This window comes from Larus michahellis, chromosome 15 (genome assembly GCF_964199755.1).
Source record: "Larus michahellis chromosome 15, bLarMic1.1, whole genome shotgun sequence".
In the NCBI taxonomy this organism is placed as follows: Eukaryota; Metazoa; Chordata; class Aves; order Charadriiformes; family Laridae; genus Larus; species Larus michahellis.
Genome location: NC_133910.1, coordinates 13,575,976 through 13,592,270, shown reverse-complemented (window position 1 = coordinate 13,592,270; position 16,295 = coordinate 13,575,976). Strand labels below are relative to the sequence as shown.

Below are 16,295 nucleotides of genomic sequence, written 5' to 3'. Positions count from 1 at the left end.
ACTGCTCATCACACGTTTTCTAACCACTTAATACATGCAGATTTTGCTAACATTTTTCACTACAATTTTAGTAAAGGGAAACATCTGTTTCCCCCCGCCTTAGAAAGTACATTGCATCTTCCAAGTTGCCACATGCCTTTGAAATTCCATGTTTAATCAACGCCATAATCTCTTCCAGAAAAAGACCAGCACTCAGATAAGCAGCCTTGCAACAACAACCTCCCCCCATCACAGCAGCATGCATGTTTAAATGTTTCCAGTTTTTCTAAAGAAAAGAGCAGCGTTGAAAAATCCACACCGAAACCAAGGGTTTTGTTGATCAAATAATTAAATAAATAGCACAAATTCTGGAATACAAAATTTATTTCAAGCTTATAAAAGTCTTCAACATTGTAAATTCTGTCACAAAACACAAACTGTACACTGGTATTTTCATTACCGTTTAGAATAATGATTATTACTGTCAGATCTCCCCAGACATACCATTTCAGTCTAGAAGCACAGTGATCACACGCAGCTTCTTACCATGTTCTTCAGAGTGCAGCAGGCTCACGTGTTCCCTGCAGACTGATGGCTTTTCAACAGCCAAACGCATCAGTGCAAGCTCCCTACTTAGCACAGGACGGAAGGTTCAGAAATGGAACCACCCATTAAACCCTCGGCTCCCACCCGAGCCCCAGAGTGTTCACTCCTCGGGTTATCAACAGCTGGGCTACTATTGCCTGCAAGTGTCATGAAAAGCTTCAAGTGTTCGGAAATCCCTCCATGTGGGTGGCAGGCCATCCTGCAGAAACTTTCCGCAGCGCTGGCACGGAGCCTGGAACAGCTTTATGTAACTTCGTAACCAGGTCTAAAAGGAAAAGGGAGAGAAATTAAGAAAACTGGATATGGACGTTCCCCTTTGTCATCATTCTTGTCCAAGCGATAGCAAGGACAGAGACTGTACTTTGGCGAGGCCCCAGTGAGGTGTACAGTGATTTTATAAACAGAAACATGTAGAAGATTGCAAGGTCACTGTATAGCTGAATTCCCACTTTATTCATCATCTTTTGCTTTTTTAGTCACTCAAGCAAATTTGTTAATAGAAATTCATGCACTCTGAGCAGGAGGTATTCGCAGCTAGAGAATCCCGATGGAAGGCAAATATTGTAACGCTCCTCATATTTTTACTGGAATGTAATTGTTCTTGATGGGTACCTTCTCCAACCGAATATTGGTTTGTCTCTTCCTATGATCATCTATCACAGCCCTGCTGCAATCATTCCTCAACGGTCTGAAATCTTCACAGCTGAAGATACAAGGACTTTCATGGCAAGCTAACTAACTTCCTCTCTAATGAGATTTTAAGATCAATACTCATTGGTCATAAAAATACTGTACCATTTTAAATCTGATTACACTGATAAACATATACGTATACAAAAGGCTAGCGCTGAGCAACACAGAGTAGGTTCAGGTGTTCCCATGTGAAGTTCCTGCCTCCGAAGCGGATCGTTCCCATCGTCATACACTGCAATGGACATTGCATAACTCAATTCCCCCAACTCGAGGAGATACACAACTAAAAACCACCTAGACCAGCAGATTTATACTGCGAAGGATGCGCACGAATCTTGTCATTTAAAGTCCTATTGAATTACATCGATAAGAGAAAATTGTTCTCTGAAGAAGAGGTCAGCTGAGTTTATTGAAACAAATCCTTCCATCTTCATCAGAGCCTTCTCTATAGCAACCGAACCTTTGGCCGTCAATAACTCTCCTCCAGAAGAACTAGATCTTCTCTGGGTTTAGCAGTAAGTATGTGGACAAGGGCAACAGAACACTACAAGTAAATTGCTGTTATTTACTTCAGCTTGGATGGGCTTTGCTTGCACTACAGAGAAATCGAATTTTCTGAACCATAACACAAAAATAGGTAAATGAAGTTAAATTGTGCACTTGAGACATCTGTTGAAAGAAAAAAAAAAAAGTGTTCTTCATTCCCATCAGAAAATTAGGGCTTCACTACATCCTGTCATGTGGATTGCCCAACTGACGTGTGAAAGGACCAACGTATTGACACTTCTGGTGTACTTCTGGTTTTGCTTTGTTAAAACTTTTAGTAGTGTTTTATCAAATCAATAAGGCAGGTTTGGGGCTTAAACAAACGTGCTACCCATTCTATTAAACATTAATTTTCCGAAACATGTTGAACATGGATTTGACCCGTAAGAGTTGCTTTCGCCTTTCGAAACCTATTATTTTAAGATGCACTGCAGGAGAAAAGACCTTCGCAAATCTTTCATCTTAGTGGCTTTTTTATTAAATAAACAAACCAGCACAGCAGGTAAAGGAGCCTGACTGTTCTGAAATTACACACTGGAAATTACAGAACCAGTGATACTGTACGAACCCAAAGATTATGAATGGCAAAAGCAGATGTCCGTTTTCAAAAGTCTCAGTTAAATTGCCCCAGCTGAAGGGGTAACGTAATGGAAGTAAATGAAGGAAAAAGTCCGAATCGCAGAGAAAACCTGCCCCAAAAGCCTCCTTTGGGAGAAGGCAGCGGAGAGAACAGCAAGAGTCTCCACTGCCAAAATTCATCTTGGTAAAAGGAATTCTGAAGCATAAACCCTTCTTCTCACCCTCTGATTAACAAGGCTGCTTATATATACACGTTTATTTCACAACTACAATTCTAAATACGAACAGAATTAAAAGTGATAAACTTAAATCTGCGTCTGGAGGTAGAGTAGTATGTGATTAATTTAATTCAGTACGAAAACAGCTGAGTACTTTGGTAAGCATCTCCTCGATTCTCAAAACCACCTGCCGTTGTGCTGGGCAAGTACACGCCATTGCTTCGGAACAAAGCCTGGGCTGAGAGCGGATACAGCAAAACGGACTCTTCCCCATCAGGTTCCTGCCTCTCCTAATTCTCCAAGTAACACACACCACTTCCCATACCCTTCCAGGGATGAGATACAAAGAACTACCGCCAGTCTCTACTGTCTAGCTTGTTTAAACAGGGGAAATTACAACTGCATCAGATCTGCCTAGCGCAAAGCAGCGTAAGCACGCTGAAGTCTATCTGGAAAAAGGTATTTTGCAGTAGACTTACCATGAAAGATCTGACCACCACATCTGGCATTTGAGGCAGCTGGTAGTGCAACAGAGCAGTGGTCGCGTGATCTGTCACCTGTACAGACAAAGGAGAATATACCTTTATTCATGCTGTACTTCAGACAAAGCAGTGTTAATCTGTAGGAAAACAGTATAAATTCCATGGGGAAGTCACAAACCAAGGACTACATGAGTGCGAAGACATTCTCGATGTAATTTTGGGTAGCTTTTGCCAGCTAGCTGCTGTTCCCTCTACCCACTGCATACAAGAGTCAGCTGAAGCGATCATGATAAATAGCTTTGTATGCATACAGTGAAATCAAATGCACCTCTGGAAGTTCATAACATGATAAAAGCTAACAGGGTTGGTAAAAGAACCTAACCCGGGGGCTAGCGTGAGCCAAGTGATGAGGCAGGCATCCAGCTCTGTGCCACCTGGAACAACCCTGAAGCACTTTGCTTCCCACTTCTGACTACCAACCCAGCCATGGAAAGGGAAAAAAATAAATCTTCTGTACCATATAAAATAAAAGCATCCATTGCAAATTATTTGCCTAACTTTCAAATGTCTACAGCATAAGTGCAGAATCTATGCTTCTGTGATTGAAATCTCGCATATTCTGTGAAATCACGAACAAGCAAAGTCACTAAACAAATCACGTCAGAGGAAAGCACTTTGGTTTTCTCTTTCTTGGTTCCCATTTTCTGCTTTGGTCGTTGTTTATAGGCGATATATTCTCTTAACCTCTGCTGATTTGCTCAACAAAAGAAAAAACATTGTCAATAATGGAGCTAAATTAAATCCTTCTGGAAGACTACGTTATTAGAATAGAGATTATGACTTCCAAAAAACCCAAAGCTTTGGTCTGTTTTATTAAAAAACCCAAAACACCGGGATAAAATACCGCGATTTGAAAATGCATTTTAACAGAAAAAAATAGTGTGTTCCTCTCCATTTTTTAATGGAAAACTTAAAATATTTAACTCTTGTACTCCTATGTCAGGTTGCTTACACTGAACAAACAGGAATTGAGCTCTCAGTTTCATTTCCTCTGAAACCAGGAATTAATCAATATGATTATGGTTTATAAATACTTGCATTACTAAAAGATTTCTGATAGAAAGCTTTTTAATTTCCCAGACAGAGCCATAACAATATCGCACATCTGGGAATCACAGCTAGACAGAATACATATAAAAGGTGTATTTATAATAAGAATAATTAAAGAAAAACTCAGGAAAACCACCCAATAACTTGACTTTTTTTAAAAATCATTACCATTTTTAAATTATTCTGGAAATGGGCACTTTCTGACTGCTATGATACAATTCACTAGCAGTGTTCAAGCCCGTCAGCTGTACGTTTAGAGCTTCCTAAATTATTAGCACAGTCAACAGCTTGCTGCTTCTCAGAAGTTCTAGCCTTAATGCAGAAATTATTGGCAAAATTCTTTAGGCTGGACTATTAAAGAACTCAGACAACACAACCACGAGGGTTCTTGTAACTTGTGAATCTATTAATGGTCCTCATCAGTTATATCAACGCATCCAGCAAAGTACGTGATTGTCTAGTTAGTGATTAAATTGTATTTTCTAGTTTTAACACGGCGAAGTAGTGCTTTGCTCAGGGCTTGGCTATATATTTCCCAGGGCTTGTCTATACACTATAGTAAATTTTGAGTAAGATAAAGCGCGAACTGAAGTTACAATTGCTATTCCCAGCTAACTCCACTTGTCCCTGATTTGTATTTAGTCGAATTCAGCGATGTGAGTTGTGCTGAAACACCCAGAACTTTCACTGGAGAGCGAGCGCCTCGTGCCTGAAGCTATTCAGGGAGGTGAGTCTGTGGAAGATGTATTCCTGAATAAATCCATGTATAGACGGGCTCTAATTCACACCGTACAGACTTCCTCTGCAGAACACTACATCACATCAGCCTGTCCTACACTGAATCCAGTTTTAAGTTACACTACAATTTTAGAAGCAGCTTGTGCTCGCCATGGTTGGTGCACACGCCTAGCTCCGAACGCAGCTCCGTTCAGCCTGAATATGGACGTGAGATTCTGACGTTTGGAAGGGAAAACTTTTGGGACCGTGCACATTCTGGTGAGTTTGCAAAAATATTCACCAAACGGACCTCAGCCTGCTTAAGCCATTTGTACATTACCACTGAACACATTTTAAAAAGTTAGAAATAATGTGATTAGCTGCGTATTAATAGCACAGCGTAACTCCAATCAGTCATTTCTTTTAAACGCATCTCATGTAGCGTTCAGAAATGACTGTAATCCAAGCCCTACTAGCTATGTGAATTTTTTTCTTTTAAGATAGTGCTTTTATAGGATAGTACCAGACATGTCAAAGAATAGAAAGTTCTGAAGATATTTATGAGCAGCCGCTCTCCTTCTGCTGTCTTTCTACTTCTAACAGATTGTAATTTTTTTTTCCTGAACAACAAAGTTGTTTTCTCTTGGCACTGAAGAAAGTTGCTGAAAAAAATACGGCTATTAACAAATTTAAATTGACTGGCCACTTTGGCAAAGTTGCACATATGCTATTCCTATTGTAATGTAAAGCTAATGAGATTCCACAGGGAGATAAAAGCCCTCCCAGCATTGCTAGAACCATAACGATGTTTTCTGAACAAAAAGTGGCGATTTCTACCATAAGCAAGTGCTCATAGTGTGCTTCTAAAAAAGATCAAAGTGGGCGTGGAATCTGAGGAAGAGGAGTAGGGAATGACCTCCCCAAACTAGCAAACCTGATGTCAAACAGAAAAGAGCTGGGCAAATGATAAACTGGGCAGCGCACGGGAGCGAGGGAAGAACTAATCCCACCTCCCAAGAGAACAGAGATGATGAGAGAAAGCACAAACTGCCCAAGATTGGGGGGGGGGGGGGGGGGGGGAGAAAAAAAGGGGGGGGGGGGGAATCAATACCCAGCTTTACTAATGGCAATACGATTTCACACCAAAGCAAAGCAAAAGCAAAACAAACGGCATACGCGCCAGCCCACTTAAGGGACACACCTTTTCTTCCAGCCAAGTTGTAATCACAAACTAATTTATTCTGGGTCTAGGGTGACATTTTGTACATTTCAGGGCTTTATTTTATTAACTTCACTTTTATTGCCATACTTTACCTACTGCTATCAAAGTTATCCGTCACTTTCTAATTTCTCTACCTGTTTTTATATAGGAACATATTCAGAAGAGCACACATTGATTGGGACAGCTGTTGCTCTGGACCTTGAAATAGATTTTCAAGTGATCTTGCAGAAAAGCTCAATATTTCACAATTCATATATTGAAAAGCACTTGGAATTTTTGTCTGGGGGAAAAAAAAGAAAGTTACAACAAGGCAATCTCCCGAAGCCACACTTTTGCTAAATAAAATAGCTATTGTTTACCTAAGCATGTTCCCACTCTGAGGCAGAGCAAGAGAGACTGCAGTTAAACGGAAAAAAAATTCTGGCAAAGAGATGGTCTCGGTCCTCTCCTTTAGACAAACTTGGGCTGTATGAAATGATTCTGCTTTCACAGGGCACGGTCTTGTCAATTCAAACAAGAAAACCTCCCTTCTTGTTAATTATATTGTCTGAGATCTATTTTTTTTTCTTCTTTTCACTTCCAAATACAAGTTGACTATAACCATGTACTTCTTAAATGCATCTCTGCTCCCCTCTCTGGGGCAGCGCGTATTTCAAGAACACAAAACAGACTGATACTGGATTAAACCTAATCTTCAATGCGACTCTGTGCAAATGAAATCCTACGTACTTGTCGCTCTCGGTGACCGCCGGGGCCCCAGCAAGCGCGCAGGGCTGTCCGGGTACCGGCCGGCAGCGAGAAAGTCCCTGCTGAGCCCCGGGCGCTGCTCTGCCCCGTGGCAGAGGGGACACACCGGCTCCTCACTCCCCTCTCACACCCCACCGCCCAGCCTGCCCCCTCGGTACACTCAGAAATAGCTCATGATCAACACCCTGCGACGAGCAGAAAATAAAATCCCTGTTATTTGTCTCAACTGAACCAACACCAGTCATTTCTAGGGCATTTCTTTACCCAATTGATAGTACTGGTCTGCTGAAATGGGCTTTCCAAAGGGGACACATCCAAAAAAATGGGCCTTGGCGACACCTGTTAGGCATATAGCATTCCCAAAGCTGAAAAGCCATTCAAATTTTAAAAAAGCATTCTACAATTTACAGGTTGAGAAAGCTGAATAAGTGCTTCCTCTACCTGGAATAAGAAACACACAACCAAGGACTTCTGGTATAGCTTTGCTCCACCATAGACCAGGCATGTTCCGTACATGTATGAACCCATACTGGACACAAAAACTAAACCAGGGAAATACGAACACCGTGTGACTAAATTATAGAAGCTCTCTCTCTTCTAGTACTTCATCTCACTGCCAGTAAATATGCTTTTCAGAAGTCGGTGCAAAACTTCCTTGAAGAGTCATAACTTTCCTTGCCACTTACTTATTGGCTTACTCCCTCAAGTGTGGCACTGACAACTCCACCTACTATAAAGGGATTCTCTAAATCCCCTGAAAGTTTTTTAGTTGTTTTTTTTTTTTAAACCCTGCTAAGTTCATGGCCTTAACAGCGAGTTGTGGAGGATGATCACAGAACTAAAAAAGAAAAAAAAAAAAAGGAAGTTATTTTATTAGTGTTTAGACCTTTTACAGTGTGGAAAACTGCACGAGTGCCTTTGTTCATTTCCAAGGATGCCCATTATTCAGTAGTCTCTCCAGGACCACGTCTGAGTCTCTCTGGAGGGAATCCCGTGCGTAGAACCCCGTGCCCGAGAGGCACTTGGAAGGATGATAGATGGGGCCTCTACGAACACAGCACTGATGAACTCCACACAGACCCTTTACACATCCTTCCCCGCTCCCAGTTCAGTAAAGCACTACCAGACCTTTCTGAAGAGTAGGATTTATCACTTGTTTTCAGAGCTCACAGAGTGCTTAAGTTTTTATTTCGCTTGTTCTGCTTATTTGGACTGGGTCACAGAGATTTTATTTCGCCTAAGCAGGTCTTTGAGCAGAGCCAAGCACTGCTCAGCCCAGGAGCAATCACGCGGGTGACCCTGGAACAGTCCATCTCCTCTCCTTGAACAGACATCATCAATAGCCCGATATTTGCCTCATGCATGCATTCATCCTGCACGCGATTTTATTCCACGATTATTGACAAGAATACATCTTCATACATTACAATACTTATGCGCCCTTGTAGTGGTGAAAATTGTGCTCTGAGTTGCATCACTTTGGGATCACGCAGCTCACAAACAGCTGGAGAGGCTCAAACAGCTTCTCAAATTTAAGTGAAAACGTGTCTTGGGTAGAAGCATATCAAACCAAACCAAAACCAGTCTGTGGCATGCTAAAACTGATAGGCCATTTAGGTGAAAATAAGAATGGGACCCCAAGATCAGAATGAAATACACGGGTTTAAAGCCTATGCATAGGACTTAAAGAGTTGAACTGATCATATTACACAGCTGAACCAGCTACGCTGCTCTTAACTAAGCAGCTTGATAAATGAAAGAGTTGATGTCTGCCACCGTCTCCCATTTTGATCCACTCAGAGCAGTTCCACTGTTCTATATTTTTGCCTCTTTTTTGAATGCAAAGTTATGAATATTGCCCTATTCTCTCTCTATACGTATTTTTTTTAATACTCTGCACAACGACCTGGAATTACGCAGCCCCTATGTTCACTCTTCTTCCCACCAAGACTTAAGCCCCAAAATATTTCCTTTTTTTCTGGTTTTATTCCTCCTCTTGTGCTAGTGGATCAAGAGGTGCAAGGTGTTAAAATAAGGAGGTTTAAGATCAAAACAGTTGACGCTCCTGCAGAGTTTAAATGTCAGACCGACATGGAAGTCTGAAAAACCTTTTCTTTGCTCCTTGCGCTTTTGCCCTTTCAGCCTTCCCTCTCTCATTTCCCAGCTCCATTCTCTGACTCTAGCCCTGCTGGTGCATTCAATGCCGACAAAGCTTATTCACCCCAGGACCAGATTCAAGGAGTCTCCAGGGAACTTAGAAAATGACTGTACACTTTAACAGTAATGGGCCCTCTGGGAGTCGTCCCCCATCAAATTATACACACTCGGGTATCCTGCCTAATAAGAAGGAGAGAGAAAAGGCTTGCTGACACAGCCAACGTTTGCAAACAAAAAGTCAGGACAAATTTAGCTTCGTTTGACAGGGTTGGATTGAAGATCAGAGGTCTCTGGTCCTTAACCTACAAAGTCATGCTGCAGCCCTGGGAGAATTTGACAGGCCCGCAGCTACCACCGGCAGGTATCCTGTGAGCTCCAGATGTTGTTATATTATCATTGAAGACAGAGTTTGAGAAGTCGGTCCAGCTTTTAAAGAGAAACAGCGCTGCCCTTCAGAGGGATGCTTGATTTCACACCATTAAAGGCAGCAGAGCTGCAAGGGCTACCCAGCCTCCTCGGTGGGAGCACTTACTCATCCGTATTTTTCCTTCTCAGCACAGCACTTCCACATCACGTTACTGGTGACTGCCATGAGGAACATGTTTCAGGAACATTCAGATGTGCTCTGACACACTTACTGATGATTTTTTAATGGCATGAAAACATTTGTTCTGAGGATCCTGCAGTACAGATCCTACACAGTAACAGAGTATAATAGTTTCTCTACCACTATTTTATCTATTTCTTTCATTTTGCTCTTGCTAAATCACTATTCCTGGGTATTATAAATGGATACAAGTGCAGCTTCAGAGAATAAAGAGAAAACCAAAGCAAGCACAGCACCACAGAGAGAAAACTCACTATGCTGAACCACAGCATTTTCTCTCATCTCTTTGAAAACTTGACCCGGGTCCTAGCCTTAACTTCTTTAACTATCCGCTCAATACCACAGAACGTATTGATTAGAAAATCCCATCACCCTGCTTTTTTATCACATTTTTCATGCAAGAATCTGAGTGCCATGGACCCAATTCAGCAATAGCTCCTGTGAAGTCAGCAAGGATCACCCCAGCCTGAGGGATGCGGAAAACCGATCCAGAGAGAGGTTAACTTGCCCAAGGTAACGCAGTGACAGAGCTGGGAACAAAATGTACAAAACTACTATAAAAAAAAAAACGCAGACAGCTTTTCAGCTGGTTACAGGCAATCCTTTCTCCTGCAGCCTTTTCTTTCTGATTTTTTTTTCTTTTTTTGGTAAATGCTAATGCATTTGGTATTATTTACAGGGAGAGAATCAGAGAACAGAAACTTAATATTCAGCTCGCATCACATTTTAGAGGATTAGGAAGAGAATTCTTATTTATCCATAACACAGCCACAGAGGCAGCAGTAAGAGGGGCATTTCGCCTTTTCTCACTGACCTCTTCCACTCGTGGCCTGAAGGCCATCACCTGGACCCGAAGGGAAGTTTCCTCTACGTATTTACGCTCCCCAGGTCCTTAACTTGAACTTCTAAGCAACCTATACATTTACTCTACTCTGGTATCTTGCATGAAAACAACAAATAGACAATTAAAATTATACAATCAAAACCTCACGATTTATTATCATTTAGCACAAATTATGGCAATACGGCTTAACCCTTCCAAGTTATTCTAAACCAAGCCATCCAGGAGGACAATCTTATGCCCAAACGAGCTTACAACCAAACACACGCACAGGGAAACTGAGACGATGCACTTAATTACAGAACCTTAAATTTATTCCATTGCAAAAATTACTTTAAAGCACGCTGATAAACAAGTTACTAAGATATACGCCGTTTTAATTCCCGCTGTATTACCCTACTTGACACTAAATATTTTTGAGGAGCAAGAAAAAAAAGAGAAAGAATATTTAATGCACTAATCTCTGGGGTAAAGAACTGCAGCAAAATTTTGCTTTAAAGCTAGGCAGAGAGGGAGAGCAACCAACCTCCCCAAAAGCTGTCCTTTCATCTCTAGCAGGTTAATATCATAGGTCAAACGTCTTCCCTTCTGACTGCATCTGAAATCCTGGAAGGAAGATGCACAAATACAGCCAATATACCACACTTTTGACCTCCGCTTTTATGCCCTTTCGAGTCCCTGACCCCCATTTGTTACACAAACTGCAAAAGCGGATGAAAGGAAGCTGGTGCCCTCGCAGGAGACTCAAGATCCTCGAACTGTGGCTCGAAGGTAAGGAAACCAGAACTGAAACCCGGATCAATCTCAACGTACAGCATTTTGACAAGAGGCCTTCAAAAAGAAATCTTCTTTTCCCTACCTGGAAAATAGTGAGATACACATCTTTCCAAAATACACTTTAACCTTCTTGGTAGTTTTCTACTTATCGCTCCCAGTGTCTCATCGGTCTTTTCTTACTTTCATTCATTTCTATAGGTTACTCCTTTTGCTTACACCATCATGGGAACAGACACAGGCAAAAGAATGGCATGGAAAAAATTTCCAAACTCATTTTGGAAAGTGAGTTCTACTGATTTACTAAACTCAAGTCCTCAGGAGAGGGGGGCAACCAAAACCAATGAAAACAACAAAGCAAAATCCAAATGAACCCGCACCAGTCCCTCCTCCCCCAAAAGATGTAAAAAAAAAAAAAAAAAAAAAAAAAAAAAAAAAAAAAAAAGTGCTTGAAGATTCCTCATGAAATTTTAAGATTATAGTAGTATAATCTCCAATTTCCTATTCCAAACAATGGACTGGAACTACGATGGGAAATAACTCCAAATCAAATAACAGCAGAAGTGATCTCCTTTTCTACTCACAGTTTTTCATTATTACAGATTATTGTTTGTTATCTGCAAGTTGTGATGACAAAGGAATAAATTCTGGATTCTTTTACGTAAGGGCCTAGATATTTGAAATAAACTCTGCATATCTCCTGTACACATTATGTAAAGAGAAATTATGTGAGACTTACCTTCTGAAAAACCTGATAGTTGGATTTCGACCATATGTCAAGCTACAGTAGGAGAAAAAGAAAAAAAAAAAAAAAGAGTTACATATTACCACACGTGATTACAGAGAAAAAGAAGCTAAGCAGCTGTTCAAATTAAAAGAGTAAAAGAGCAGGCAAACAGACTTACGGAGACATATTTCTCAGTTCACTATTTTGACCCACTGCCTTTACCTGCTGCAGTCCAAGAGAGGGAATTAATGCTATCCCATTTCCTTTGCACTGCAGTGAAGAATCAACGTAGTTCACCACAGTTTCAATAAAAAAAATTACACATACAAGACCTGTTGAATTAATGCGTTCTCTTTAAAAACAGCAAAATCTTCACTTGTATGGGGTTGTGGCTGATCTATGCAAATATTCAGCAGCTTCAGTCTGTTTCCAAAAGGAGGGCATTTTTACCAGCTTTATGCTTGTCTTGTGTCTGAGTAAGTGATTCAGTTACGAACGACACAAAGAACGTTTAGCTGAATTAAGCCAAAGCAGTGGTCTTCTGGGGCTAAATAAAACATCCCTCAGGAAACTGCATTTACATTTGCAGACAAAAATCACACTAAAAGAGATTTAAGGTTGCAGATAACTGCAGGCATCCACGACTTAAATGTGTGCTCAACTATAGCCAAACTAAAGGAACAAAACTGAAGTAAGTTTTATTAACCCCTGACAGCAGAAGGTAAGGCTGTCCTTGTTAAACAACCAAATGGCTCACATATTAAACAATTTAAACTGACATGCTAATGCTCTTTCAGCCCAGCCCTGTGGAATATCTTGTACTCTGACAAGGAAAAGCAGCAGGAAAAAAACAGAGGAATTTCCATCAGTCCCAGACTTGCAAATCACTTCTTTCCTACAGATCCCACTGTACTCAAAAATTCCATATGCACAAAACCTGTCCCAGGAAAGGTATTTCCTACAGCATTAACCTCAGGAATCTCAGTCTAGACAAAGGAAAATATTTTTGAGTAGGTTTTTGAAGCAGGTGTAGCTCCTCTAGTGCTTGCTAACGTGGTCAGACACACTGCTTTCCCGCAATGGGGGCTGATCCCCTTCACTATAAAGTACAACTAATTATTTTAACTCTGTCTCATGGCAGTGCCAGTAAGTTCTAGTTGAATTTACAAGTCTTCTGAAAGGCATAAAAATTAGAGAATGAAATGAAGGAAGCCATACAAAGTGAGTAAAACACACTAGAGGGGGAAGGATGCTGAACCCAAATCATTAATTCCCATTGCCGAAAAAGGTCAGAACGCTAAAAGTTCCCATTCTTTAAAGAGTAACACTCGAGTGGCCCACTTCTAAATACTGGTACAGAAGTAACTCTTGAGTGCCTAGACCTCAGTCTGGACAGGAGGTGACGTTAAAGACTTTAAAAACCACTTCAGGACACATGCTTCATGTCTTAGTACCCTGACCTTGCGGTGAGACAAGGGGCAGCTGATGGCTCCGTGCCTTTCCCAGGTTAGGCAAAGACAGAAGTGCCCCGAGGCACGTACCTACAACCTTTTTACATTTACTGGCTCTTAGGGTGGGATCAAGAACCTGCGTGAACACCCACAACACTTATACTCCAGAGTCCACCGGCGGCGGTTCAGCCTGGACTTGGACCTGAGCTTGATTTACAGTGTAAGAACAGACCTGTGCCTGTCGGGAAGGAAGCATTGCATTTCCATATTAGAAAAGTCTACACTTGAAAATAGAAAATTAATGTGTATTTTTAAAAAGCTGTTTTCATGTAATTGAAGGCTTTCTTTGACTGCAGAGTTGCTATAATTGGAATGTATATATGGTTTTGCTAATCTCTAGTGATCAAACCAAGGATATGATCCTCTCTCGTTAGACTCAAAAAAAAGAGTCCACTTCAGATGCTGCATTAAGATGAGTCCAACAGGTTCTGAATGCTCATTAGTTGGTGTGAAGATTGAAAAGCTGAAAAAGTAATGAATGTCTGTCTTACAGACATGATGTTATCCAAGTTAATAAAAAAAAGAAAAAGAAAAATAAAGCTCCCAATCCCCACCCCAACCACATGCAGACATCCTAAATGACTGCCCACCTTTCCCCCTGAAACTGAGGATTAAGGCAGAGGCGGATTAAAGAATGCATCGTTATAGGTCTATTATTCTTCAACTTTTCACTTTCAATCAAGACACACATTTGTAACTAAAAAACTGCTGAAAGCACAATTTCAGGGCATCCTCTGCATGTGAATTAAACTGGGGCTTTTTTTCCCAGTGCCCCGCTCTCCCCACCCACCCCCAGCATAAGTAACAAGAGGCCATTTTCTGAAGGTCGTCTGAACGATTTCAAAGGCGATAACAAATCAGAATGTTCCCTGCATCTAATATCAAACAGGTCCGGTGCCAACACTTATTAGAGAAATCGGATTCAACCCCCCCTTCACCCAAACACACACACATCCAGCTTTGAAGTGGAAAGAATGCAGGGATCAGAAATTACCCGAGAGACAGCTCTGCCCGTCTTTGAAGCTTTCCTTTGATACTACTATTTCTTTTCCTCTCTTACGCTAGGAGGCTAAAAGCTGCCTTTTCTTATTGATATGGGGTAATTAATGAAGCCATAGCATTAACATAACCCAAGTTCCTTAACGTGATAATTCAACAGGGACACTTATGTTTCTTTAGTTAAGTCTAACGGATGCAAAAATTGGAATTTGGCTAGGCAGCGATGTTAGGTACCCGCTCTAAATACGCCCTGTCAAGGTAGTTCTTGGTCTCTGCATCCAAAGAAAAACAAGGTATTACTATGCCAAAAATTCCCAATAAGTTTTCATTTTTATTGGCAGACTTGGGCTACGAACGGCTCAGCTGACAATAAGCCTGCCCTGCAAGGGTGAGCTGCAAGGCTTCATTTATTCAGGAATCAGGACAACACTTGTAATTAATTACCATCCGTGGTTAAATTCCAGTGCACAATGAGTATGTCAGAGTTTGAAACCGAGGGTGGCACGGTGCCATCACTAAAACTACGGGGCTAATTAAAATGCATCACTATCTGGTGGACGCAATGGGTTAGTACGGTAAGCAAGAGACTGCAGAGCCAGCAGCATCCAGAACCCACGACCTGACAGAGGCTGCCAGATCTCACCTATTGTTTTTGCAAAGTGTCACCAAAAAATGTCTAAGTTATGCAGCTGGCAACTTGGCAAAGACACATTCTGCAGGGTTTGTGAATAATTCACGAGAGAAGCGCATGGAGCACTTAAGAAATGCAATGATTCTTCGTCTGTATAAGCAAGGCTTGAAAATAAAACCCCAGAATGTAGTCTCTTATTTTACTCACTGCAAGCTTAAGACTTCTATTTTTTCACCTTCGTTTTGGAAGTATTTAAATCTGTAAGAGGGAGTACCCAATTTAACTAGACTTCAGCCCAGCAGAAACGACATGAAGCTTTCCTGTAAGTACCTGCCAACCTACAGCGCACAAGCAGACGGGAAGCTACAGCAACCTGGGTAACGCAGCGTCAGCTTTGCCGTCTAACTGCTAATACGCCACCCTGCACAGCTCCACAATGACAAGAAACACCCAGGTTTGTTTTATTCTAGACTTGCCCGACTAATGGACGAGAAGACCATCAACACCTCCGTCTGCACTCATCTCTTCCCTTTGTCTTCCCAGTAATGCAAAATTTGCTAAAACAGCCATACTTTCAGAGATAAACGATGACTCCCCTGATCTGCAAGGAAATCACTGGCCTCTTCTGTGCACAGTCCATTTTTCACTTACTGTCTGTGTGATTATTCAGTCTCCTGATGATGGCCATTTCTTCTGTTGTTGAATACTGTTGAATATATTCTGTTGCCCCAAACCCCGCTCTACTTGGGGAAAGCCCCCCACTGAATTTCACTTTTGTTACTTAAAGGACCCTCTGCCTTGTGCAGCTCGAAGCGTCACTCAACAGACCCTCATTCAGCTGTTTAAGTGGAAAGAAGCAAAACGATGCTATGACTTATCCAGTGTCTCTTACTCAACATGGCCTACAGAAGAGACGGGAACTTCAAATTGTTGTGACACCACCTAGTTAATCCTATCTCTTGCTGTTTACAAATATCAAATGCTTCCTAGGAATATATAAGCAAATCCCCAAATCAGCGATTACTGTGTAAACCGCTCACCAGAAAAAGGATCACGTCCTACTGTGATCCTGAGGGTTCTCTGTATTTTTGTTATTTAATAAAGAAGATACTCGCTGATCTCCTTTTTCATACTCTTCTGCGTCTCTTC

General features: G+C 41.4%; 1 protein-coding gene across 1 annotated transcript in view; it reads right to left on the bottom strand.

Annotated features, from left to right (window-relative positions):
- Positions 1–345: 345 nt before the first annotated feature.
- The window catches only part of MED27 (mediator complex subunit 27), a 95,015-nt gene continuing 79,065 nt past the window's right edge, over positions 346–16,295 (bottom strand). The window contains exons 6-8 of the mRNA XM_074608325.1: positions 12,018–12,059; positions 3,101–3,178; positions 346–850 (exon numbers count right to left, since the gene is read on the bottom strand). Of these exons, the coding sequence (XP_074464426.1) occupies positions 716–850; positions 3,101–3,178; positions 12,018–12,059 (255 nt within the window). The 3' untranslated portion in view covers positions 346–715. The remainder of the gene's footprint in view (positions 851–3,100; positions 3,179–12,017; positions 12,060–16,295) is intronic.